General features: G+C 42.9%; 1 protein-coding gene across 3 annotated transcripts; it reads left to right on the top strand.

Annotated features, from left to right (window-relative positions):
* The first annotated feature begins 211 nt into the window (after nucleotides 1–211).
* Nucleotides 212–26920, top strand: sh3glb2b (SH3-domain GRB2-like endophilin B2b). Of its 3 annotated transcripts, XM_062554663.1 has the most exons (12): nucleotides 212–456; nucleotides 3558–3699; nucleotides 6845–6973; nucleotides 9252–9385; nucleotides 12140–12232; nucleotides 15167–15229; nucleotides 16891–16914; nucleotides 19067–19156; nucleotides 20099–20199; nucleotides 21195–21209; nucleotides 21456–21708; nucleotides 25458–26920. In XM_062554663.1, the coding sequence occupies exons 1-12, from the start codon at nucleotides 394–396 to the stop codon at nucleotides 25563–25565; spliced, it is 1215 nt and encodes a 404-aa protein (XP_062410647.1). In that variant the 5' UTR covers nucleotides 212–393; the 3' UTR covers nucleotides 25566–26920. The 3 variants fall into 3 exon arrangements, with proteins under 3 accessions (XP_062410647.1, XP_062410650.1, XP_062410649.1); XM_062554666.1 differs by lacking the exon at nucleotides 16891–16914; XM_062554665.1 differs by lacking the exon at nucleotides 21195–21209.
* The last annotated feature ends 313 nt before the right edge of the window (nucleotides 26921–27233 follow it).

The following is a 27233-nucleotide window of genomic DNA, read 5'->3' as shown; positions in this document are numbered from 1 at the left end:
TGAGATAATTTAGTCATAACAACTGAAACATATTTTGAAACATATCCTAACAGTTAATATGGGCTATTGTATATGTATTGCAGCAAATTACAGCCAGTGTTAGACTGCATTTCATTTAGTCTCAATTTCAATGGTTGCCAGCTGCCTGCATCGTGACTGTCTCCTGCCTTGAGGCTATATTAAAAGCTTTTTTTAACGCGGTCCCCTTTAAAACCAGGGTGGGTTGAGGATTTCCGATATGACGGATGCTAGCAGATTAGAGGCTAGGTAGCCTCCTCCAGCCTATGCCACGCACCGCCGCATCTCAGTACGCGCTGGGCTCCCCGTCCTCGTTGTGGGGGATAAGAGCAAGCCGATGTTCCTGAAACGCATAGCAGCATAGAGGTTTAAACGATGGATTTTAATGTGAAAAAGCTGGCGTCGGATGCGGGTGTCTTCTTCACCCGGGCCGTTCAGGTATGTTCGCTATTTTGGACAATGTAACACACTCGCAACGCGCAGTGATAATGATGTTTATGTACTTGATTAAAATGTGAACGATGTTAATGGATGGGTGAATATGTCCGCCCCCATATTATCTTTCATGGAGAGGATACCAGTCCCAACTCAAACGCAATTGTAACTTACTTGAAGTCGTGCTGCACCTGTGCGCATCGAAGCTTACCATATGCCACTAAAACGAATGTATCCTCACTCTTTTTTAGGGGTGTATGCACCGTTTTCCCGTCAATGTAAGCCGATAAAGCCAGGCTAAGGCAATCCATTATTTATGGCTGTTCCTCATTGTTGGGCCGAAGGGTGCATGTGACAGTCACCAGGATACGGGCTGTGCCGCACCAAGTAGCTGCCCCGAGAACGAGCTAGAGTGTTTGTGCATGGACACAGACGGTTTATGCGTGACAACGCAGCAGTTTGAGCGACAGTCTGAATTCACCTGAAGTTATTGGCTCGGTTGTTTGGCAATAGAGATGAAAGCTCCTAAGCATCTTATCTGACTGATACTGAGTCACCCTAGCCTACGTCTGAAGGTGGGACCTTCTGTCGCGGACTGAAATTATAATTATGTCACAAATGTACCTTTAATCCGCTGATAACGTTTTAAAAGACCAGCTGCTGAATGAATAGAAGAATTACAGCAAATGGCCATCAACTTGACCATTGAATAAATGTGGCGTTGGTCTTGTTAACAGGCATTGATTCCACCACTGTTACCATTAACAAACAAAATACTCAAAAATAATGGTTTGTAGCCTACTACATCATTTATTATTATTATTATTATTATTATTATTATTATTATTATTATTATTATTATTATTGGAGATATTAAAAGACAAAAACATGAAAATATTTCAGGTCCAGGATTGTAGGGTTTTGACTTCCCTGCAGTGTTCCCTCATGACGAACCATGTGACAGTGAAATGTAGGAGGTCTAGCCTTGGGAGGAAATCCCCGAGGATGATGTTTTAGCCAGTACGTGTTTCCTTTTAGGCACTCACTTTCTGACTGTGTCAGCAGCCCTGTCCTCCTCCCAGTGAGGGGACTAGTAGTACGTGTGGAGAGAATTGCTCTGCATGTTGTGCTGAGGGCCCAGCGATCTTCTGCATCCATCATCCTGTTGAAGGAAACTGTCTGATGGTGCTTTATTTTAATGGACTACTGATACTGTAGTGTGTTCATGCTTTCCCGACCTAATATTTGACTTATTTAGAAATCCTATGCGTTATGGTCTCAGCCATCAAACACGTATCATGAACAAGCACACAATTATACTTCCTGGAAGTCTTGTCCATTATTCACCAGGAATGCATAGAGAGTCCTTGTGCCAAGTCCTCTATGTCCTAAAAGACCTGACTCATGCCACTACAACCCCTGCAGAGTGCATAGGGAAACCCCAGAGAGGTTCAGCCGAGCGTGCCTAGAACAAGGTCAGAGGAGAGAGACCCCATCAGCTCAAACACTTTCTCATACTGAGCATGTGCAAGCTTTCTCTTAACTCAAAAATCTCAAAAACGCTACCTTTATCATGTAGTGTATTGTGATGGTAATGTAATCATTTTATATTATTGGATATTTAATGTTTTGAATTGTACCTCTTTGGTCCATAATGTTGAGAACTTTCACACTGACTAGAGTCACTGAAATGCTCTGAAATCACTCTGTCCTTTTAACTTTATAGTGACAAACATTATTATCTTCATAGGCTACAAATGACCGTTATCAGGGACTAGGTGATGTGGTTGTCTCATGTCACGCAACCTGTGGTCAGTTCTCTTGTGTACACTGTTCACTTGACACATCAGTGCTGTTAATAGTTGTAGCTAGTGGATGCAGGTCTAGAAGATGAAAAGGCCTTTGTGCATCAAAGTGAGGATGCTCTGAGAGGTGCATTGTGGGACAGCTGGCTAGAGTGTATGCAGAGATGATGTCAGTAAATCAATCATTCAGCCAGGACGTGTTGGGGAGAGATAGTGAGCAGAAGCAGAGGGAAATCTATTTCAATGCAGGGACCCAGATTTTTTGGGATGAGTTGAGGATGGAAAAAAGCATGATTGCCATGGTTGGTTATTTCTGCTCTCCTGTGACTAGATAAGGGTGTGTTTTAGCAGATAGGGGTGTGTGCTTGCCATAAGATGATCAGAGCCATGTGACGTACACGCAGCAGAGTCATCGGCTGGGCAGGGATTCTCTGTCCTTTAAGCCAGTCAGATGCTCTGTCAGTTTGACTGGCGGGTCCCCTGAGCCAATCATTACTCTCTGTCCTATGAAAATGGGCTAGGATGTAATTAAAATAGCACCTGAATTAAAATCCCCGAGGCTGACTCACCGACTGTGCCTTTGCCTTCAGCAGCTGGTGCTCTGAATGGTTTTGTTTGGTACCTTCATGCTGTGAAGATATTACTGAAGCAGGTGTTTCTTACACAAATGTGAATATGACACAATAATCTTTGTGACATAGTAATACCAAAGATCCTTAAATACCCTTTTTCAACTGTCTCTGGTAATACCTTTAGAACATCTAGGCTTCTCTCAAGAAATTCACTAGTTCCCACAAAAAAATTGCACATGTAGGATGTTTTTTTTTCTTTTTTTCTTTTTAAAGAGAAATAATTGGAAGGAAGGCTGTTTGTCCCTGCACGATTTCCAGTCAGGAACATTTTCATATAGCTTGTGGTTGTCATCTTGTTATAATGAGATTTATTCATTTGTTTGTCCTAGTGGCAGCCTGAAATGTGCTGTTGCTCACCTGTGTGTGACCAATGAGCCACAGTGATCTAGTGTCAAGTGTTAGTGTGTGTGTGTGTGTGTGTGGCTCATCCACTGAGAGGCGTGGGTGGCAGATGAAAGATGCAAGCTATCATTGCCCATGGAATTGCCTCACTCATTCTCGCAGCCATAAGCGTAACAGGTCTGTTTGTTGGGGATGGTTTGAAACTTGTCCACAGGAAATGGGAGAGATTGATTGTTGACCGGCACAGGTAAAGAGAGTGGTTGGTTAGAAAATGGTGTGAGGAAAGATGATACATCAAGGTACATCATCTTTGTTTGCCCTGAAGTTTACAGAAGAGAAGTTGGGCCAGGCGGAGAAGACCGAGCTTGACGCTCACCTTGAGAACCTGATTGCTCGGGCAGACTGCACCAAGAACTGGACAGAGAAGATCTTCAGACAGACAGAGATTCTTCTGCAGCCCAACCCAAGTAAGCTCCTAGCCCAGACCCCCTCCACCCAACACACCACATGACAAAGAGGAGCTGGCCTATGGATCAGCTATACTGTACCTATTTAATGAGATCACTCACTTGGGATAAACCACAGTAACTGACTGAAAATATATTGAAAGACAACCAATACATGAATTGCATAAATGCACAATAATGCTTCCTAATAACTGAAGGCTAACTAGAAATATAGAAACATAATAATGGGCATAAGCAATCCCATAATCTTGGTCTGATGTAACCATGACTACTCTCTATATGTGAGGGGATGTGGGATTTGAGGGTGTGCTGTTCATTGACTGCTCTAGAGTGTAAACGGCTCTGTGATGTGCTAGGGACTTCTAACCTGTGACTTTTTGGCTCTCTCATGCTCCAGTTGACAGCACTGGTAAGTCTGTCTCTCGTGTCTATGTCTTGGTCCCCCCCTCCAAGTGCTCTGGTTGTGGTGAAACAACTGAGAATGTGTGCAGAGATACTGTAGTTCCTCTGGTGGCCCGATAGGAGACTTGTTCTTGGCACAGCAAGATGTAGATACAGTATGTGTGTGAAAGTCAGTTTACGTGAATTGGAATCTCCTCACTGGAGATCATCCACTGTGCCAATACATGTACTTACTGTAGAGAATTTCATTTAGAATTCCCAGTGCTGCTGAACAGTGTTAGCAAATTGGATTAGATTTCCGTAATGTAATCATGTGTATCTGTTAGATTGCTAGACCATGAATAGAATGAGACCCATTTGTAATCTTTTGCGCTGTGTGGATTTCTTCTGTTTTGAATGGGGACTGTCAAAGCTGCTCCTCCAGCAGTTGTAACACAAGTGCTTGTAGCCATTCTAGAAGAGTGTGTTGATAACCACCCTAGTGGAGAAGTTATGAGAGCAAGAGACCACTCCATTCCACACCTTCGGGCAGCCGTGGTGTACTGGTTAGGGCTTCGGGCTTGTAACCTGAGGGTTGCCGGTCCGATCCCCGACCAGTCCACCACGCCACGGCGGAAGTGCCCTTGAGCAAGGCACCTAACCCCTCACTGCTCCCCGAGCGCCGCTGGTTGGGCAGGCAGCTCACTGCTCTGGGTTAGTGTGTGATTCACCTCACTGTGTGTGTGCTGTGTGTGTTCACTAATTCGGTTAAATTGGGTTAAATGCAGAGAAACGAATTTCCCTCACGGGATCAAAAAAGTATATATTCTATTCTATTCTATTCTATTCAGCAGATCACAGGCTCTAGCATTTCACCCTCTGAGATCCATTGCAAGTTGCCTTATCTGTGATTTTAGCTCACTGGACTTGTACAGCCTCCATTTCTAATGATCTCAGACTGGATTAGTTGGCCATTATAATGTCAGGTTGAAGGGCTGGTCAAGGACCCAGCCTTTCTGTCAGCACCTGTGTTCATGACTGTTTGTGCCTGTGTGTTTTCCTGAGGAACACTGTTATCACTGTTTAGTTTTGAGAGCTATTGATGTCTTCTCATACTTACAAAGAAGGCCTCATATATCTCTTGTTGTTAAGACTAATTGTCCTGCACATGTCCTGCCAACTGCCCTGAATCTCGTGGAAAGTTTATGTTGAAGAGCATGTCTTTGCCCACTGTCATGGCTGGTGTACATCTAATTTTGCCAACATGGGGACGCAAGTTAAACAGTTATGACAGTGGCCAAAGATATGTTCTTCAATATAAACTGTCGTCCAGCATACTGTACATTCAGTGTCTCTCCTACCATGTGAAAGGCTTCCATATGTTTGTCATACAGTATGTGGGCTTGTTTATGCTGTACGCTAAGTACATACATTGAACTTAGTTTTATGTTTTTGTTTTTGTTGGTTTTCTTTTTCCAGTGTCTTGTATGTTGGCTATTGTTTATGTAGTATTCATCGTGACTTAATGGCTTCTGTGTTTGTTTAAGTGTCAGTGGCACATTACCCTTGAACAAGCCGTGTGTGCCATAGACTGTATGATACTGTATATACTGTAGACCAGTCTATGGTTTGTGCAGCTTCTCTCCTCTGTGATCTATACATTAGTGATCCATCAGGAGAAAATCCTCCATTTTGGTTTACTGGAGTGTTGGATGTCTTCCACAGAGGAATGACATTTCTCTCTTGGCCATATGTTATTGCTGCGCTGTTTTATTTGAGTTGTATCTTCCATGATAATGGAACAGTGCTTAATGATGGCACAGGATTGCTTCTGTAAGGCGGGGATCACATTAGCCAGCGCAACGCTCCGACCATAATATAAATCCAAAACATTCTATCTCGTTCCTAAGTTCAATCTTTGTTGCTACGTTCTTAGACGAATCTGATTGGTCAGAATACCTAAACATTCTAAAACTGGTTGTGATGAGCCGAGCGTTGCGCTTCAAAGTTGAACCAAGTTCAACTCCCAGTTTGCTCAGCGCTAGTGTTACGCCAGTGTTGTCACCGGTCCGCTGCCGAACCGTAGAGAACAATAGGAAACCTGCCGCTTGCCGCTGGCTAGTGTGATCCCCGCCTAATTGTGTAGGCATTCTGTTCCAGAAGTTATACTCACAGGGGGCACTCTGTTTTGCCGACTGTAGCTCTAGCCTGGTGATCCTGCACATTCTGTGAACAGTGTTATGGAGCTTTAAAGTGAATATAAAGAAAATGTGTCTGGCCATTTTAGTGGGTCAGATCCTAACCAAAAAGGCGTCTTGAGAGCCTTTATGTGTAGCTCCACATCCGAATGCAGCTATGGCAAATGATTGCTTTCAAACGTTCTCTGTGAAGTCTGAATGCAGCGTCTGATGATGCATTTCCGACTCTTTTGCCAAGAGTGGAGATGAGTCACTCAGAAATGGAGCGATGATGATGAATTGCTCTTGGAATCCATCTACCTGTTTTCACACAAGTGCAAGACTTTGATTTGCAGGCACTCTGTCAGGTGTGTGTGTGTGTGTGTGTTGGTGGGGGCCTGGGTGGGTGAGGGGGTTGGTGGGCGAGTGTGGGCAGGTGTGGGTGAGTGGTTGTGGGTGGCCGTTGAGTGTTGTGTGTGTGTGTGTGTGTGTTGGTGGGGGTCTGGGTGGGCAGGTGTGTGTGAGTGGTTGTGAGTGGCCGTTGAGTGTTGTGTGTGTGCTGTGCGCTGATGTGTTCCTCTGCTCAGGTGCGCGTATTGAAGAGTTCTTCTATGAGAAGCTGGACAAGAAGATCCCCATGAGGACCACTAACGGAGAGCTGTTGGGACAGTACATGCTGGACGCCGCTAAAGACTTCGGTCCCGGAACTCCGTACGGTAAGTCTGCATGAGGCAGCTTTATACGCAGGTGTGTGGAGCTTTAAGCATTGGCTCATATCGCCATCGATGAGAAAAACAATAGCCTGAATTAGCCCTCTGATGGCTTCAGATCTGCTGTACACTTCAGGTGTGTGGAGCTTTAAGCATTAGCTCATATCACCATCGATGAGAAAAACAATAGCCTGAATTAGCCCTCTGATGGCTTCAGATTGGCTGTACACTTATCTTTTTCAATTCAGATTAGTTTGTTGACTTGCATTAAATGTTACTTGAATACAAAAGAGAGCAACTGATGTCTATATTGGTGTGAGTGCACAGGGGATGAATGTAGTAGGCCTAATGATGATATCAGTGAATACTAACATGGCCTCTTGGCCATAGCCATTACATAGGGTAACAGAACTACTCGATCAGAAACTGCATAATATCCAAGAGAACGGAGAATGTTTGGTAATGAACTTAAGTTGTACCATTAACGGTGGATCAGTTAACATTTTGGAAAAATCACCATGATACTCTTTTGGTTCATACAGTACCATCAAATCAGCATGAGACTCTTTTAGTTCATACCACCACATCACTATGATGTCATTTATGATCCACATAGTTGCAACTTATGCAGTACACACTCCTTTCTGTCCTTTTCATAATGATTATTAGAATGCGTTGATAGCAACACAAACACCATTTTGCTCGTGGTTTTCCTCTCTCTATTAACTAGTCTGGTTTTCACCATACTAAGCTCAATCTTTAAAGATTGAACATTAGTGTGGCGAGGCTGCGCTTTGTTTCTACTGCACTTCGCGTCGCTTAAGTTTCGTTATCGTCACGTCACCGGCCAATAGCGGGCCAGAACTAGAGTATGGCCGTTTCTAATTGGAGCCAAAGGTTCTGGAAATGATCAGAGGAAAAAGATCTGAAGGTTTCCAGCCTGAGCTGCCGGGCGAAATTCAAATTCCCCGGAAGTTCAGGCAGGGTTCACCCAGCCTATCTATTAACATCTTATCACAGTACTTCTTGGTCCCTGGATGGAGCTTCTGATGAGAGCCACTACTCTTCGGTCTCTAACCTCTAGTCCTATCTATTAACATCTTATCACAGTACTACCTGGATGGAGCTTCTGATGAGAGCCACTACTCTTTGGTCTCTAACCTCTAGTCCTATCTATTAACATCTTATCACAGTACTTCCTGGTCCCTGGATGGAGCTTCTGATGAGAGCCACTACTCTTTGGTCTCTAACCTCTAGTCCTGTACTACCTGGATGGAGCTTCTGATGAGAGCCACTACTCTTTGGTCTCTCACCTCTAGTCCTGGCATGTGATCCTCTGGGGCCTGTCCTCCTATTACCTGTCCCCACCTCACTTGCCTGAGGATGGAGGGAATATATGCCATTACCCCCTTCTTATGGGAAACCTGAGATCCGTTCTGACATCTAGTCATAGAGAGAGAGAGAGAGAGAGAGAGAGAGAGAGAGAGAGAGAGAGAGAGAGAGAGAGAGAGAGAGAGAGAGAGAGAGAGAGAGAGAGAGAGAGAGAGAGAGAGAGAGAGAGAGAGAGAGAGAGAGAGAGAGAGAGAGAGAGAGAGAGAGAGAGAGAGAGAGAGAGAGAGAGAGAGAGAGAGAGAGAGAGAGAGAGAGAGAGATCTAAGCAATGCTCACATAAATTCACATGAGATTTGGACAGAACCATGTCAGTACAATTGAAATAAACACAGCTGTCAGAAGACGGCCAAGAACAAAGGAGTGTCTGGTTAGGTTTTATGTTACAGTGTTTTACAGCACAGCGCTTTTCAGCTTACAACATGACTTCTTTCATATATCCAAAATAGGGGATGCTTAACTCGCCGATACACATACAGTACACAGAGCATATGTTGGCTCATCTCTCTCTTCTCCTCACCCTGTTTGGCTTCCTCAAGTGCATCAAGAGATGTTCCTAGATCAGGTGGCAGTGTGTTCTTTTGCTACTGCCAGTGTCATCTGCATGGTGTTGCGGAGATGCAATGTGGGTCTGTGGCCATAGGGAGGTGGTCAAGTCATTGCTATTGTGGATGTAGACTACAGTGCAGACCTCATTTGAATACCTATCCACGCCACATGCTTCCATGAGATGATCAGGACCCAGGAGGACAATCTTTTTTGTTGTTGTTTATGAACTGTTTTGGACTGCTTTAAAAGTTTAAAAGTTCAATATTTCTGTTTGTTTCTCTCCCAATAACTCTCTCTTTTTTTTCCTTTGTCTTTTTTCTCTCTCTTTGTATTTGTGTGTGTACAGGGAGCACTCTCATAACAGTTGGTGAGTACCAGAAGAAATTGGGTGGGGCTGAGCGGGACTTCCTGCAGACGTCCGCCATCAACTTCCTGACCCCTCTGCGCAACTTCCTGGAAGGAGACTGGAGGACCATTTCGGTGAGTGATCAACCAATGAGAATGGCAACATCACACTTTTAACTAAAGTGACTTACAGCAAGAGAATAACATTCAGGCTATAGTGCAGAGGAGACTACAGTAGCTAGGAGCAGTGGTGGACAGTAACGAAGTACATGTAATTCGTTACAGTACTTAAGTAGCATATTGATGTATCTGTACTTTACTTAAGTATTTATATTTGGTGAGACTTTGTACTTTGACTTTACTACATTTTTAAGTGAAAATTCGTACTTTTACTCCGTTATATTTATGAAAACCCTCTCGTTCCATTTTTTGCCAAAATGGTTAACATTACTGCAAACTAACACTCTTCTTAGAGAACGTTTACATTTACAATGTCAATATCAATGTTACATAGAGATGAAAGCCTACTCTTTGAAATCTCTATTGCAGCAAATCTAATTTACGCGTTTGTTACTCATAACGTTACTCATAACATAATTGGGAACGTGTGAGCATGCATGAAAGGGAGAGAGTGCATTGATAACTGATATCTCCGCTTTATAAAGGGCAGCCGGCAAGTCTTAAAGTGACAGTGTACCATTTATAAATTAATCAAACAGCATCATAGTTCTTAACAAATGTATTTTCTACAACAAAATTCAAAATTACGTTGTCATTATTATCATAATGGGGGGGGGGGGGGGGGGAAGAAATGTTCTTCCTAAATGCTAGGGGGAAGGAAGTATTTGAGCCCCTATGTAACCCTATGGGAATTTAACACAGGGACAGGTAGATTTTTATTTTTAAAGGACAGCTATTTCATGGATCCAGGATATATGCATCCTGATAAATTCCCTTTTCCCATTCCCTTGGTCGTTGGAATTAAAATAGCCCCACATCATCATACCCTTCACCACAGCTAGAGATTGGCATGGTGCTTTTTCCAGTATAGGCCTGCATTGAGCTCAATGAGCATCAAACAGGCAGGCTAATAGGCCTACTGGAAAAACTACCATGGCAATCTGTTTGTTTGCAGTTTGATTTTTACTCATTTTTTGAATTAAGGCATTAAGATCAATTGTCAAATGATGATTTTATATTTCTTTTTTTAGGCAACTACAGCATGGTATCAAATACATGTTCTCCCCACTGTAGATAGCTTCTAAGCAAATAGAGAAATGTAAGAAACTATTTGAAGAGTGGCATTAGTAGTTCACCTTATATACCGGTAAGCTGATTTAGAAGGAGCTTTGATGTGGAAATGATAAATTATAATTATAATTAAGCCATTAGAACCATAATTCATTGAAGTACTTTTACTTTTACTACTTAAGTATATGTGAAGGCAAATACTTTTATACTTCTACTGAAGTGAAAATTCAAAGTGGGTACTTTCACTTTTACTCAAGTAATATTTGACACAAGGTATCTATACTTTCACTTAAGTACATAATCAATGTACTTCGTCCACCACTGGCTAGGAGTTACTACTGCATCTGCATTTTTTTTTGTCAGTATGTAAAGTTTAGGCGAAGTAGTTATATCAGGAATCCCTGATCAACGCGATCGGTTAGGTTGGACCAATGATTTCAAAGTTAGTGCTACAGTATGTTTATATACCAGTTGCCATGCTAGCGTTGTATACGATTCCCAATTGCTAGTGACAAGACTAGATTCCGTTGTGAATGAGTTGGGCTTACCAGGCCAGAACACCTCTGCACTGGGGCCATTGGGAAGATGGGCTGCATTGCCAGACCTTAGAGGATAGCAGCGGCCGAGCGATAACGTAATCCTTTTTTTTTTTGAAAGTATATATTTTTGAGTGCTTTATGCCTTTATAGATAGGAACAGTGGAGAGAGACAGGAAGTGAATGGGAGAGAGAGCAGGGGTGGGATCCGGAAAGGACCACGGGGCGGGAATCGAACCCGGGGCGCCGGCGTGTGGTGCAGGTGCCCCAGCCAGTTGTGCCACAGCTGGGGCCTCGATAATGTAATTGCATTAGTGAATGTGGAGCTCAGGGAGCAGCTGGGTAACATGCTCTTTTGGGGTGTCTGAAGACCAGATGAACCGGAGCTCAGGGAGCAGCTGGGTAACATGCTCTTTTGGGTGCCTGGAGACCAGATGAGCCGCAGCGATCTGAAGCATCTGTAGTGGTTTCGCTGCACAAGCTGTAAGGCCCGTGAGGAGGGCGTTGCAGTAGGCAAGGCATGAGATAACCATGGTCTGTTCTAGGAGCACGTTGGGTCAGGCTGTGTTCTGTTCTGTACCCCATGGGGAGTTTATTGCTGCTCTCCCTGCCTTGGGCTTTCCATGTTTGAACATGGTAGTGCAGGGGGCCCCCAGAACAGAGCATACCGCCAAAATGAATATCATGCAATAGTATAATGCTATCTTAAGAGACAAAGTGGTCCTGACTGAAATAGTTTTTTTTTGTTTTTCTTTGATACTTATGACTTCTATAACTGTAATTGTTATTGTATTAAATCATAAACCTAATTGTTTGTTTTTCATTGAAACCTGATTATTTTATGTACCATAAAAACACTAACCAAAAGCCCAACATCAGACACATGAGTTTGTACTAAGTATTCTACTCTAGGACCATGTGATGCGAAGTGCAAAAGTGTTATGCTCTTACAGTAGCTGTGCCATTCTACATGTTTTAACCGAATATCTATAGGAAGGGGTTCAACTCTGATTGTCGAATATCTATAGGAAGGGGTTCAACTCTGATTGCCGAATATCTATAGGAAGGGGTTCAACTCTGATTGTCTCCTTCTCCCTTTCAGAAAGAGAGGCGACTCTTGGAGAACCGGCGTCTGGATCTGGATGTGTGCAAAGCTCGGCTCAAGAAGGCCAAGCTCGCTGAGGCCAAAGCTGCTGTGAGTTGCTGTATCCACTAGGGGGAGTATGTGTGTCTGCATGACCGACAGCATGTGGCCTGGTCTATTGGATGCTTTTCCACAGTTTTGATTCCTTTTCATCGTACAAGGGTTTCGTTTTTTACAGTTAAATGAGCAAATCTCTAATATTAAATATACCTATATATACCTATGGCAGTATAAACTAAATGAATTCCAAGACAAACCAGTTGGCATGCTCCATGCACCAGTTGGCACCCCAGCCACATGCCTGTGCTTATGTGTTGTGTTCTCCTTGTTGTTAGGTGTGTGTGTGTGTGTGTGTGTGTGTGTGTTTGTGTGTGTGTGCACGCTAATGTGTTTCTCTGTTGTTGTTTGCACAGTGCGAGGGAGATGTGAGTACTTGTGCGCTTCTCACTGTGTGTAGCTGAAGCCCGTCTCGCTTGTTGTTTTCACTAGAGGGCGCTGTAGAGTAGATGTGCTGCTGCAGCTTGTAGTATCACGCTCAGAGTTGCCTGTTCATTAGGCCTCATTCAAATGATTTCCCCGAGTGGGCCACACAGGAGGTCTACATTTACTCACAGAAGAGGAAGCCAAGCTGACATGAGCTTGCTGTCTGTTAAGTGATGTTGTGTGCAAAAGTGAACAACTTTGTGTACTTCTAGGTATGTGAAAGTAATACAAAGTTTGAAGTTGGTAAGCCTCCTGACTAAAAAGGTCAATGAGGTTTGCCACTTACCCAGTGGGGTATCCTACGAAGCAAGTTAGACATATCTAGGCTATCTAGACATATCGAGGCTGCACAAATCCTTAACTCGGGTATTAAGTTAAGTGATCCTACGATAGCAGGTATGTGATACATTTGACAAGCTAGGCTTTCAGCTCAGATCTCGAGAACCACGTTTTCGTGGTTGAGGTGACTTTGACCAATCGGGAAACGTGGAGATGCACAAGACTGCCTAGGTTAAAAAACGATTACTTCCGCATTTATGAGCGGTAGCAAAATCTAGGGTGGACTTTTTAGTGTCTAACCTATAACATCAAAAAATCGGTGGTCATCAGATATTGTATGGTATGCACGTTCATTGTAGAGACATATGTGCACGCGCAACATAGTTAAAAGCGCCTTCAAGATTCAAAATGTTTGCAGAGGCAGAGCTGCACATGATAGAAGAATGACAGATTCTCACATGTGAGATAATTTCGTTTTTCAAGATAATTGATTGGTCAGTAGTCAATAGGATTAGTCAGAGGGCGGTGATTTTTCACGATTTGAGCTATAACCAAAGATCATTAAGGGCGGAGCAAGATACTTCATGAGAAGCCACTTCCTGGAACCCGAATCGCAAGAGGGAGGGGGGGCAAAATCCCCCTTTATGCAGAGCTGTTCCATTGAAGTCATTGGGCATGACACACCCCTTTATGCAGAGGAAGTGATCCCCGTTTTGCGCCCATAGACATGAACTACGACGAAGTATCTTGCTCCGCCTTCAGGATCTTTGCTATAACTTAGCACATAACCTGCTCCCGACCAGGTTTGGTTGCGTGCATAAGATACCATGGTGATAAAGCGACGCTAAAACAAATCCACTTTTGTATGACAGCATACCCTGGCTTTGAGCGCAACATACCTCGCTGACCCACTAATCGAGCTTCGTAGGATACCCCACTGGTCTGTCACTTAATGAGTTCCTTTTTGTTTCTTTTTCAATTAGTTTTGGTCAAATCTCCCTGGTCATTTCACATGTCGGAAAAGAGTGTCTGGCTCTCACAATTAGCATCTTGCTATTGCCCACCCACAGGGCTGTAGAGCTTTACTGTAGAGCATTTGGCTCTTGCTTCTGATTGTTTGTGCTCTTCCTCTCCTCCCTCCTGCTGTCTCTCGCCCTGTTGGCCCCGTCTCAAGTAGCCAGCGTCATGACTATGCACTTGCTCCAGGGGCCTCCTTGAGATCTGTAGGGTACCTTCAGAAAACATCAATTCATAATGATGCTACATGAATGCAATATACACGTACAAAATGATATGCGATTGAACCACTGAAAGGGTGAATGGGTACACAGAAGGTTACCTCCCTCAGGCTCCATCAAAACAAACCTTTGACAAACCTTTAATCTTTTATAGACACAACATGTGTACCCATAGGTTTGTTCAAACATTTAGCTTTCCAGCGGATATCCAGTAGCTGACTCAATGGATACCTTTCAGCGTCGTCTTGTTTGATATTCAGCTGTTGCGCCCAGTAGAAATTCCCTACTTGCCGACAGATATGCTTGACGAAGCACAAGCTACAAACACAGCTAAAGGACACTGTAAACGTCCGAGTTCCCCTTCGTTAATGAGTAAATATTCAAGCAGCCTCCTCATTTCCCTCGGGTTTGCCGGTAGCGTAAACAGCACACGTTGTTTGGACAGTGACTCACTATCCGTTGTAAGAGGCCAAGGGGCGGTCCTGCGTTTAGTCAAGATTCAGTCAGCTTCTTGCATGCACTCTCTGCTTCCCCGGAACCCAGACCACCAGCTGTAACTGGCCACAAATTGTTGCTTGAGATGTGAAACAGCTCTTTTAATTGGGCAAAGTCCAAAATGTAATCTACGATCAGGGCACTTAGAAAGCCATAAGACCTTGGTTAATCTTGAGAGACTCCTCATGAATGATTGTGAGGGCGGTCCAAGCCAGATGCTGTTGTGGCCAAAACTATGATGACGAGATGAAAGTAGTTCGTCTCAGGGAACCTCCTCTGATTAAAGGCTAAATCATTGTCGACCTGTCCTGCCTCCAACACATAACACATCCACACCTGTATCCACTCTCCCCATCATTCCTCGCTGAAAACTTCCCATTTTCATCTTTCGTCTTGTTGTCGTTTGGTTTTGGTTTGATGTTTTGATTCCTGTGCGTTGGTTGTGTTGATGCATGATTGTCTGTGTAATCTGCTTCCCTCTTGCCCTCAGGCTGCACCCGATTTTCAGGAGACGAGGCCTCGCAATTATGTGCTCTCAGCTAGTGCATCTGCGGTAAGAGACCCATATGCTGTGAGCACAAATGTAACACACACACACACACACACACACACTAGGGTTTGCAAAATGTTGTCTTAACCTCTTAAACTGTCCCTTTTAAGAATTCAGCATTTATCCCAATCTTGAATAATGGATTATCCCAATCTTCCTCGTCCCTTCCTGTGCTACATTGCCTTCAATTTCTGTTATTTACAAGTTTCCCATCTCTTGTGTATATTTGGAATTGGTGTTGCCTTTTCCCACCTGATAGTATCTGGTCTAAATGTGCATGCTCCTGCAGCTGCTGAGTCACCTGACTGTTTGCCGTTGACTATTTACGAGGGAAACCTCTGGAATCCATCTCTTACGTAAACCCCCCGCCCACCCAAAAGGTTACACGATCCAGGCAAAACCGAGGATGCCATAAAAACTGTTACTCATGGGAAGTGACGACCTCTTCTTTTTTTCCTCTTCCCTCCTCCCATGTCTTGAATGCCAGTGGTCAAGGGATTTTGCGGACTCTGACTCAGACACAGAGAGGAAGGTTGACTCACACTCTGATATGTTGACTCTCCCTGTGTTGCAGTAGATGAGCCCTCATAGCATTACTCAAGACCCCCAGACTGCAGTTGTTGTTGTTGTTGTTGTTGTTGTTGTTGTAGAGTAGAAGGTCGTAGGACCATAAGTACTAGGTCATGAGGTATACTTTTCAAGGGAAACGTGACTCACAACAGCACTGTCCTGTGTGTGTTAAACCACACACACACACACACACACACACACACACACACACACACACACACACACACACACACACACACACACAGAACAACCCAAAGCCCAACAAGCCTCATGGCCCATCATTTTGATATTGGCAGTCTCTTGATAGGGGATGAGTAAGAGAGCAGAGTCTAGGATCATTCAAAGTTCTGTCAGGACCGCTTAAGTAAAAAATTCACAAGAGATAAATATCTTTAAAACCAATTATATTTTGTATTTGGTGGTATGGCTCTGTTCAGAGGAAGTTCCCTGTCTTTCCATGAGCTCCATGGAAAAGCCTAGACCGGGAACAGCAGCATCGTCAGGGGAACACCCTCCCAGTTTAAACTGGGAGAGTAACTCCATTCCCCCCGAACAGAGCAAGCAACAATGACAACAGTATGTCATTATTTGAAGTTAAACCACTTTGAGGTGGAGCTGGGGAGGAGGTGGGTTGCAAAGCAGCGATCAGAGAAAGCAGTGATGGTAACAGACTGACGCAGCTTAAATAAGGCGCCCTTATGAGAGAGACTACTTGTGGGCGAATGGAGCGATCAGCTGAGTGGAACAGCTGATGTGGGATGGGTTTGACTACGCGGCCTGTCAGAACTAATGCAGAATGCTTGATTTGTTTTAGTCTTCTGTGTTCCAACGCCTATTACTTAGTGGGATTTTTTCAGGTAAAGTTCACCATTGTAGCCAGACTGTATGATTCTAGAAGTGTTGCACAGTCTTTTGAAGTGTGTGTGTGTGTGTGTGCGTGCGTGTCGGTGGGTGTGTGCGTTTGAATGAGATACCTTGCCTAGTAATGACCTTCCAGAGTGTTGTTCCATGTTCATACTGCAGTTGTATAACTGGTGCTGCTGCCTCAATGTTTTTTGTGTGCTTTTGTTTCTTCCTCCTTGCTGCATTGCTAGCTGTGGAGTGAGGAGGTGGACAAAGTGAGTATTATCCTTCACTTGGAGTCTGAACATGGCTCCCATGGATCTATCCCTGTCCTGAGCCCTTAATGTGTTTCTTACCCAAACCATTGAAAAAAGTGTGAAAGGACGCATACCTAGAAGAAACCATAGGCTTTTGCCGTAGGGCTCTGGTTCTTTTGGTCACCACTAGGAATTCAGATTTTCCCTGAATGTAAGACATGTTTAATCTTGGGAAAGGAAGTAATTTTCCTGGGAATTCCAGGAAGTAAACGTTTTGGTTGTTTTTGTCGTCGTTGGCATAACTTCAACTATACAGTAGGCTACTGTATATCGAGGGCTGAGAAGCAAGAGGTGACATTTTGTTCAAGATTGAGTTATATACAGTATATATCACCTGAAAGCTCTTGATGAGCTCTTTCTAACTGACAAAGTAAATAAAAGTAAAATATTTATAAATGTAAAGTTATTAAACAAAAACCAAGGTCATACAGAAGCAGTTAGTGTCAGAAGGGCGTACAGTAAGTGCATTTACACCCTTTTGGCACTGAGAAAGAGTACAGGACACATTTAAGTCCCAAGACAGGAGCAATGCGTTCCCAATCTGACCTTTTTGAATTGCAACGATCATTATAAAAATAAAAGTAACGCAATTTATGTCCATCAACTTCAGAAGGTTGAAGACCTCAGAGGGCTTTGTTTGCAACTTCCAGGGTAGGTAAACCCTGCCTGATCTGTTGGCGATGTGGATTTCACCCTGCAGCTCAGGCTGGAAACCCGCTCATCTATATCTCCTGCTTCCTGTCCACATCTTCTGGGTCTAGCTCATCCAAAAGATCTGTGCGCTTTTGGATAGTCCTTCAACCAATCAGAGTGATTTGAAGTATGACTATTGATCATGCCTCTTGGGCAGTATAGAAATAGGCTAAAGTACAGACTCCCCAGACTAATGTTCAATCTTAAAAGATTGAGCTAGTATGGTGATCGCCAACTACATCCAGGGTGAACCGGGTGAATATCTGCGGTTTGTCTGTGACTGCAGGAATTAATGCAAAGTTAATTGTCATTTGCTTTCTGAAAAAAATAGCCACATGAAAAATATTTTTATATAAACTAACAAATTTTGTTAAAGCAAGTTGTTTGGTGTTTTCTAGCCCATTGTATTTAACTAAGGACTTTATTTTGACGATCAGGAATGCAGCGCAAAGCTTATTGTTATACTTATCTTACAGTCGGTGGCAAATTTTGCACCATGTGCTTCAGTTTTATTAAGCCTTGCGTCCAGGGGTGAGGTCTGGCACATGATCCCAAAATCATTATCTTCTAGTCACACGAAGTATGGTGAGACAAAATAAAACGTGGTGCATTTCTAAGCAGGTAAGAGGGATAACTATATTGCGCGACGCAGTAATATCCTCACTCTTGCAGTTTCAGTTTCACTTTGGAGTGAGGATATTACTGCGCAGAGCCTAAGTGCTCCCAATTGATATTCTGCCACACAATATTATCCCTCTTACAGTACCTGCTTAGAAATGCTCCACGTTTTATTGGATGGAGGGCACATTCCATGGAGTGGAAAAGCATAATTTGAGTTGCACTGTTGCAAGGCTCTTTCCCCCTCAAACTCACAAAAGTTTTCTTCTACTGGTGACCTTTAAGGAAGCACGTCAGTGGAAAGAGAGGAAGGGAGGGCAAATGTTATCCTCCCCCTCAACCATGACAATAATTACTGATTAGATGTAGTAGCTGTAATAGGATCCATCTGCTTCACTAGCATTTCAAGCCTGAAGGAGATAAAGAAAAAGAGACCCTACAATGAAGAAACCCTTTATTTTCAGATATTAATGACTCATATCTAGAATGATTCATATCTTTAAATGGTTTACTCAGAACTTTTTGTTTGTTTTGACGATATTTACATCTACTTTCATGTATTTCTATTTATGTCTGAAATGAGAAATGGATCAGTCCAAGAGGACATAATTTCCATTCCATTATTTTTTTATCGAGGTGACTGACATTAAGTGAGCTTGTGATTTAAGTTATTGTGATGGTTTCTGCATGAATGCTTATATTCTTGTGTGTCTGTGTCTCTCTCTCTTTCTGTGTGTGTGTGTGTGTGTGTGTGTGTGTGTGTTTGTGTGTGTGTACGTACGTGTACGTGCTCACGCAGGCCGAGCATGAGTTGCGTGTAGCCCAGACAGAGTTTGACCGGCAGGCCGAGGTGACCCGCCTCCTCCTGGAGGGTATCAGCAGCACCCATGTGAGTCAGTTCCTCTGCCCAGACGAGGTCCTCCCCTCCCTGTCTACCCTGTTCCCACTCACTTCCTCAGACCCTTAGCTGTGTCAGCGCTAGCATGATTCATTTCAAATGAGGTGCAGATGCCAAGTAATGGTTTAAATCACTAGTTTTTTTCCACCAAATGATGCCCCAGGGCCACTGATATCAGTGATATGTCCCAACATATGGAATTAATCAAGCTAAACAGTTACTGTAGCTTGTTCATAGTTGATTGCATTGTTGCAAAACCTGCTTCCAGGCTCAACCGTCTGTCTTTACTTTGCTGCCCTACAAAGCAAAAAGGCAGTAACTGCATTTTTGGTCAAAAATTAGTTATAATTTTCGTGACATTCAAGTTGTTATGAAGATGTATATGTACCAAAAATAAGCTAATGTAAAGTAACAAAACCTCCACATGTCCAATAATCCACCTACAACTACTTCGGCTGGACAGCACAATAACTTTACGGTCATTTTTTTCAGTTTGCACTCTGTGTAGTTACTGCCTTTTTGCTTTGTAGGGCAGTATGGTTGTCATAGATACCATGTATAATAACATCAAATGAGCACAACGCAAGTGGCAACAATGGTGTGAGTGGGATAATGGACTCCATGGCATTGGGTTCACAGAAAGAAATGCATTTATGAAGTGAAAAAGCGTTGAAAAAAGCGTGAAAAAAAGTTTTGGCACCTCAAAAGTGCATTTCTTTCTGTGAATCGAATGCCGTGTCGTTCATTGTCCCTTACTTATGAAACCGTGATAAACTTTTTTACCAGCGCTACCTCATAGGTGTCTCGTTTTTTAGAAATAGTAGGCACCCTACCAGCCAATCAGAAAAGAGTATTCTCTCTAGGTGAAAATGTGCATATAATTTGCACAGTTACAGTATGTGTCCTGATACAGTTTTGTACTCTTTGTGTCAGGTGAACCACTTGCGCTGCCTGCATGAGTTTGTGGAGGCCCAGGCCACATATTATGCCCAGTGTCACAAGCACATGCAGGAACTCCAGAAGGAACTAAGAAGGTAAGGGATTTTTTCACTAGCTAGTCAGTTAAGCAAGCCCCCGAGAGGACGTAGGTTAAACTGATTTTAGAACAGTTTTTAGAACAGGGCTGTTGTTTGGCACCACGACACACAGCAGATTGCCTAAAACCTCTCTTAGCCGTTCAGTCAGACCACAGGCTAACATATGGACTAGAAGTGGCTTATTGGGTTTTTTAAACGGTTGCTACATACTGTACAGTATATCTGGCCAGGTTCCATAATATAAAGGCACAGCAAGGAGAAATCGTGAGCTGAGAATTATAAGGTTCTATCTCCACTTTTGGTCGAAATTGAGTGTTTGACATAATCTGATCCATTAGGTGTTTATTAATGCCTGGGTGGTGTTATTTTTGTAAACAAATATTTTCAAAGTTAGTTATTAGTAAAATAAAAAGGTACTACATAACAGTTTTGCTATCTATGTAAAAACTTTGATGCTCAATATCTCAGAACTACCCTAAACGGAGATAGAACCTTATACTGTAATTCTAAGCTCACAAAATGTGATTTATTCATAGATAATCATTCTTCCATCAAGAAATATATTTCCTCTATCAGAACGGTTGCCATGCATCATTGATATGCAGCAACTCTAACTTTTGTATCAATTTGAGGTGGCGCAGTAATTTAGAATGAAATGCAGTCAATATGAATGGTTGTGTTGGTTTTACAGCAGCATCTGTTTTAGAGTGTTTACATTACATTACATTACATCTGGCTGACGCTTTTTAACCAAAGCGACTTACAACATGGTAAAAACATTTAAGCTTTTAAGAGCACTTCTAACAACAAACTAAAAAACACGATAAAGTGTATCAATGAGTGTAATAAGTGCATCAATGAGTTCAATTGTCTGTAGTAGTGCTATGAGAAGAGATGTTTATTACCCTGTTCACTAGAAACTATTATTATTATTATTATTATACACAGTGTAGTGATCAGTGAATGTTTGTCTCTTTTTTCAATGCTGACAGTGCGAATGGGGACTCGTAAGTATCAAGTCCAACATGTCCAGAAAAAAGTGTTTAGCAGGCAATCTGACAATCCAAGCATTTGTTTTGTCTGATGTGTTTGTTTAATGCGGTTCCTGTGTTTGTTTGCTGTGGGGCCTTTGGCATAATAAATGACCACAGCAATTTTAGAGATTCTTTTGGTTAGCTTGATGAAATAAGCATGAAACCAGCACCCACAGACATCCTCACATCGTCACGATCATGCTGCCTTTGTGGTCACAGGATTCCGAATGCTTTTACCGGGAGCCCCTCCACTTCGGGGGTGTTGGCCGGCCCCTCTGGCCTGTCCAACAGCTCCCTGCCTGGGGCCTCTCCGCCGGCCCGCCCGCCCGTGAGCAGTGGTCACAGCGGTCTAGAGGCCAGCACGCTGAAGATTGAGGAGGTGCAGCCGCCTGCGACAGGCACACGCAAGGCTAAGGTCCTGTACGACTACGACGCAGCCGACACCAGCGAGCTCTCCCTATTGGCTGATGAGGTATGGTGCAATTCTTTTCATCATCTCAGATGAGATCTTCAGCTCAATGTTTGTGGCTTGCATTGGGAAAAAAAAAAATCAGAAAATGGGAAGCGTGAGACCGGCGACCACAGGTCGGCGGCAGAAATTTTTTTGACTGTCACTCTCAAAGCGTGACACTTGGCAGCTCCGATTAGAGTCGCTTTGGTATAGCGCTGCCATTTTTTCCTATGGAGGTCTATAGGAGTGTCGCCACTCTGTTTTATCTACCACTCTAGGCAAGGCAAGACGAGGACCACAGTTTATTATCCTAAAAGTAATAATTTATACTGAAAGGGGAAAATAAGCGTGAGAAATGTCAAGTAGTCCGTGTTGTGTGAGAATGGGTCAAATTGCGTGACTGTCACGCTCAAAGCGCGAGACTTGGCAGCCCTGGAATCAAATGCTTGACCTCTTTGGAACGCTGGAAAGCTGAAACCCTGTAGTTTCTTAGGAAATAATCAGAATCATTCTGTGATGTACTGGCACAGCGTTATAGAGGCTAGAATATTGTTTTTTCTTTCTAGAAGTATCTCTGAACTGACCACATATCAGCCCTCTAAGTCACTTGAGTGGACACACTACTGAGCCCTAGCACCAGGTCTTCTGAAGCTGTGTGCAAAAGTAGATCAATATAGCATGAAATATGAGTACTGTAGACCATTATTTGCCAAGGTATGCTCATGTGTTTTTAAAACTTCGTATGGAAACTCCCCATAGGACTTTTGGCTATACAAAATGCATACTGACAATCAAATGCTTACTGCACATGAACCCCTTTGTGTAGAAGCGTAATCTTGGTCACTTGGTCACTTGGGTACACCTCTCTTGATATTTGTATGTTTTAGTGACCCATCAAGCATAGGTGACTTTACTGTGCCTCAGGCCTCAAACAGCCATCATATTTGTAAACAAACTATACGATCGAGGCGCCTTTACAGCCTAATGGTGTTTACTTCATCATATTATCTAGTCTTACAGTAGGTCACATGCAAAATGCATTCGGTATGGAGAGACACATTTTAGTATGAAAACACACATTCCAGTATGAAAAAAACACTGAGAGAAAGGCCATAGAGAAGAGCCATAGTGTCTAATGTATAGGTCCCTTGTGAGGACCTTTCACCATCTCTATTCCAATGTCTTGTTCTATAAACGGGTATTTCCGCATTGGCACTGGAGTCTGCATCTCGAGATGACAGAGTGCCAGTTTCTTGTGCATATCTATTGTCTATATCTATTTTGAGGTTTATGCATCAGGGCATACCAAGTACCAAGTACTAACTAATGTGCGTTACAGTGTTAGAGCCGCAGATTCACCACCCCTGAACCAGATGATGTGGACGGTGAACAAATACTTTTGAATGTTTTGATTCTTGTCTGAGGTTTTTTTTTTTTTTTAAGTATATTTTGTGGCCTTTTTGCCTTTATTAGTATAGGACAGTGAAGAGGTAGACAGGAAACAAGTGGGAGAGAGAGATGGGGCGGGATCAGGATTCGAACCTGGGTCTCCGTGGGCACTCGGACCCGTAAATGGTACAGACGCTGTAGCCTGCTGTGCCACAGCGCCCCCATTGTCTGTTTTTGAGCGTCTGCCTTTATCTACATCAGTTCAGTTCAGTTCAGACATTTATTGTCCCACAAGGGGAAATTTGGTTTGCATCAGTGGTTAAAAAGACATAACACACATAAGACAAACAGCAAAACATAGAGCACAAGTGTTCACAGACAACCAACCTCAGCACTAGACACTACATTAAGGTTATACCATAATAAATACCAGAGATGATGAGGAATGAGTGGCACTTAAGTGTCATGAGTGATTTTGTGTTGGTTAAGTGTAGTAATTGCACTAGGGACAAAAGAAAACTTGTAGCCTATCTATTGCACCTTGCCCTTGGTAGCCTATACCTCTGTCCAGATGGGAGAAGAACAAATTCATTTGATAGAGGATGGTCATTGCATGTTAAAATACACCTCGCCTTACCCAGCAACTGTCTATCCCATATTTGTGACAAGGATAGCTGTTTAATGCCTATGATCTTACTTGCCGTGTTTACAATTGAAGACAGACGATTTTTGTTTTGCACTGGGAGATTACCAAACCAGCAGACGAGGCAGAAAGTTAAAATAGACTCAATGAATGATCTGTAAATTAGAACCATCAGAGTTTTGTCCACATTGAATGCATTCAGTCTCCTCAGAAAATACAATCTTTGCAGGCCCTTGCAGATTGCGGTTGTGTTGAGGTCAAATTTAAGGTTCCTGTCCAAGACTGTTCCCAGGTACTTGTAGCTGTCCACACTCTCCACTGGTGAGCCCTTGATTATTGTTGGAGCAGCTGGATAGGAGGTTTTCCTAGTCAATGGCCATGTCTTTGGTTTTACTGACATTCAACTTCAGGAAGTGGTTGTCACACCACTCCACAAAGTCATCCACCACTGGCCCATGATGAACCTCTCCATCCTGTAGCAGACTGATTAAAACAGTGTCATCTGCAAACTTGAGGAGATGTCTGTTTCCATAGACACTCCTACAGTCATTGGTGTAGAGGATGAACAGAAGAGGGGACAGAACACAACCCTGGGGAGAACCTGTTGATGACAGTCGCTTGTTGGACAGGACACCATTTGCTCTGACTGCTTGGGGCCTGCATGTTAAAAAATCAGAAATCCATCTCACCAATCCCACATCAAGGTTAAAGATGGACAAGAGCTTCTTTACCAGGATGTGGGGTTGGATTGTATTAAAAGCAGAGGAGAAATCCACAAATAAAAGTCTTGGATGAGTTTTTGTACCCTCAAGATGTTTATAAAGAGTTTAAAAGAGTGACAGAGGCATCATCCACTCCTCTGTGGGCCTGATATGCAAATTGCAATGGGTCAAGCTATCCTACAACCTTAGTGGTCACTACCTGTTTGACTAAACACTCAAATGTTTTCATCACAATTGATGTTAAAGCCACAGGTCGGAAGTCATTTAGCTCTTTTGGGGATTTGTTTTTTGGCACAGGTACAATAATAGATTCCTTCCATAGCTTAGGGACCTTGTGCTGAGCAAGAGACAAATTAAATATGTCAGTAAAAACATTGCATAATTGATCTGCACAAACTTTCAGAATTTTGCCAGTCAACATGTCAGGCCCAGGGCTCTTTCTGATATTACATTTGAGCATCATGGATCTGACTGATTGTACACTGATATTTAGCTGATGACAGACATTGCTCTGGGTGCTAAACAGATCATTATGTAGGTTTGTAAAACCAACCTCATCATTAAAACGTAAATAAAAATCATTCAGAGCATTTGCAAGCTCTGTGTGAGACTCAAAACCATTTACACTAATCCCAGTATTTCCCTTAATATTCTGATTTGACATAATCTTCATGCCCTCCCATACTGACTTTAGGTCATTGCAATGGAATTTCTCTTCTACATAAGACAGTTGAGAGTAACAGCAAGTGAGTGGGAGAGAGAGAGATTGATATATTTGATGATGTGTGTTGCCACATGTTTATTTGATATACTGTATCTGATGACGGACTTGCCACATGTTTATTTGATATACTGTATCTGATGACTGACTAGCTACATGTTTATGTGATGTGCTGTATTTGATGACTGACTTGCCACATGTTTATTTGATATGCTGTATCTGATGACTGACTTGCCACATGTTTATTTGCTGTATCTGATGACTGATTTGCCACATGTTTCTCTGCCCGCTCCAGCTCATCACCGTGTACACAGTGCCTGGCATGGATCCTGACTGGCTGGTCGGAGAGCGAGGCAACCAGAAGGGCAAAGTACCAGTCACATATCTGGAGCTGCTCAGTTAGACCTCAGTCTGGAGTCTGGACCAATCCAAATACACACCAAGGACTCGTGTGTGTGTGTGTGTGTGTGTGTGTGTGTGTGTGTGTGTGTGTGTGTGTGTGTGTGTGTGTGTGTGTGTGTGTGTGTGTGTGTGTGTGTGTGTGTGTGTGTGTGTGTGTGTGTGTGTGTGTGTGTGTGTGTGTGTGTGTGTGTGTGTGTGTGTGTGTGTGTGTGTGTGTGTGTGTGTGTGTGTGTGCGCGCACATGTATGCATGTATGTATGTACAGTATATATATGCAACACACACAGACTCACAAGGACATTATTTAAACACACTTATTTATACAGTAAGTACATACACATTGTGTACTATCCATACTCAATAGATACACATACGCACACAGACAGACACATTGTGTACTATCCATACACAATAGCTCAAAAACCCTCATACACACAAGTATGATCTAGCTAATACAATACTCCTCCGTTTTTAAGAAGCTTTTGAAGAGGTAAACCACAGCAAAATGGGAGCAGACACAACAATTCCTTTGACCCAGAACGCATGTGAAGTCTCAAACTGATCCTTTAGTAGATCACAAATCATTAAATCACAGACCATTAAGTGTATACTCATTCACCCATGCAAACACACTCCTAAGTGTGTAGTTCAGTGGATAATGAATGCATTGCAGTTATGACCCTGGGCGTATAACATGCTTGGACCTTTGAATAGAAAATGGGCCCTCACAGCCTGTAACCTTTTTTTTTTTTTTTTTTTAATATTTCACATTTTATTTTTGTGCATTCTGCTCCCGCACAGACACCCGATCAGTTGCGTTTGTTTATTTATGTTACTTTGTTGATTTGCCGACGTGTCCTTGTGTGTGCTCCCTTGACTCTGTGATGATGCGTAGGCCTGCCCAACCAGGTCCACTCTCCAGCTGAGCAGCCAGTGTTTCCCAACGTGCTCGAGCGGTTGGGATTTGTTGATGTGCGTTTGTGAGTGGTCTGCATTTCTTTGATTGAATGTGGTATTGTATTTCAAATGAACATCTCTCCTTTACACATTTCTGTTGCACTATTGAGCTGCTCTGTTTGAGTTGGGCTGTCTGTCTGTCACTCCTTGTTTGATGTGGGTATTTGTTTGGTGCAAAAAAAAAAAGAAAAAGATTTACAGTGCTCGTTTTGACCATAAACTTTGTATAATTTTTTAAAGAGTCCTGCGATTCGTGATTAATTGTGAGCATTATTTCTCCCTTTCACTGTGATGTTTGGTCTCTCCTGTCCTCAAAACGTTTTGTGTACTTAATTCCTGTTCTTAAACAGATGTGTATGGAATGAAATGACTTGAATATAATAAAGATAGCTTTATTGAGCTATGTTTTATTCATTTATTTGTTGTAGTTGTGTGACAGCATGAACAAGAGGCAAAAACAATCGGTCAAACAGTCTAAACGTGGATCCATTAAATGCCTTAAGTGATCCGCTTTGGAGTCATTGGAATGGTTATTTGACTTATTCTGAGTTTAATGATGGCTGTCTCGCTTCCCCCTAGTACCTGTGAATGGAAAAACCACGCTTGCAAGTTTGTGCCACTGGGTCGGTGACCCTGGCAAAACAGAAAGTCTCGCAGTCTTGCGACCATGCTCATGACAAGGCAGACTGACCGATTGAGGAGTGTTGTAAAA

The sequence above is a fragment of the Sardina pilchardus genome, chromosome 14 (assembly GCF_963854185.1).
Source record: "Sardina pilchardus chromosome 14, fSarPil1.1, whole genome shotgun sequence".
In the NCBI taxonomy this organism is placed as follows: domain Eukaryota; kingdom Metazoa; phylum Chordata; class Actinopteri; order Clupeiformes; family Clupeidae; genus Sardina; species Sardina pilchardus.
The sequence above is the reverse complement of the archived record's forward strand: the minus strand, read 5'-3'. Positions and strand labels throughout refer to the sequence as shown.

Coding starts and splice junctions, on each gene's coding strand:
- sh3glb2b (XM_062554663.1), top strand. CDS start 394: ATGGATTTTAATGTGAAAAAGCTGGCGTCGGATGCGGGTGTCTTCTTC. Junction 12,233..15,166: donor TCGCTGAGGCCAAAGCTGCT/GTGAGTTGCTGT, acceptor TCTTGCCCTCAG/GCTGCACCCGATTTTCAGGA. Junction 21,709..25,457: donor TCTCCCTATTGGCTGATGAG/GTATGGTGCAAT, acceptor TGCCCGCTCCAG/CTCATCACCGTGTACACAGT.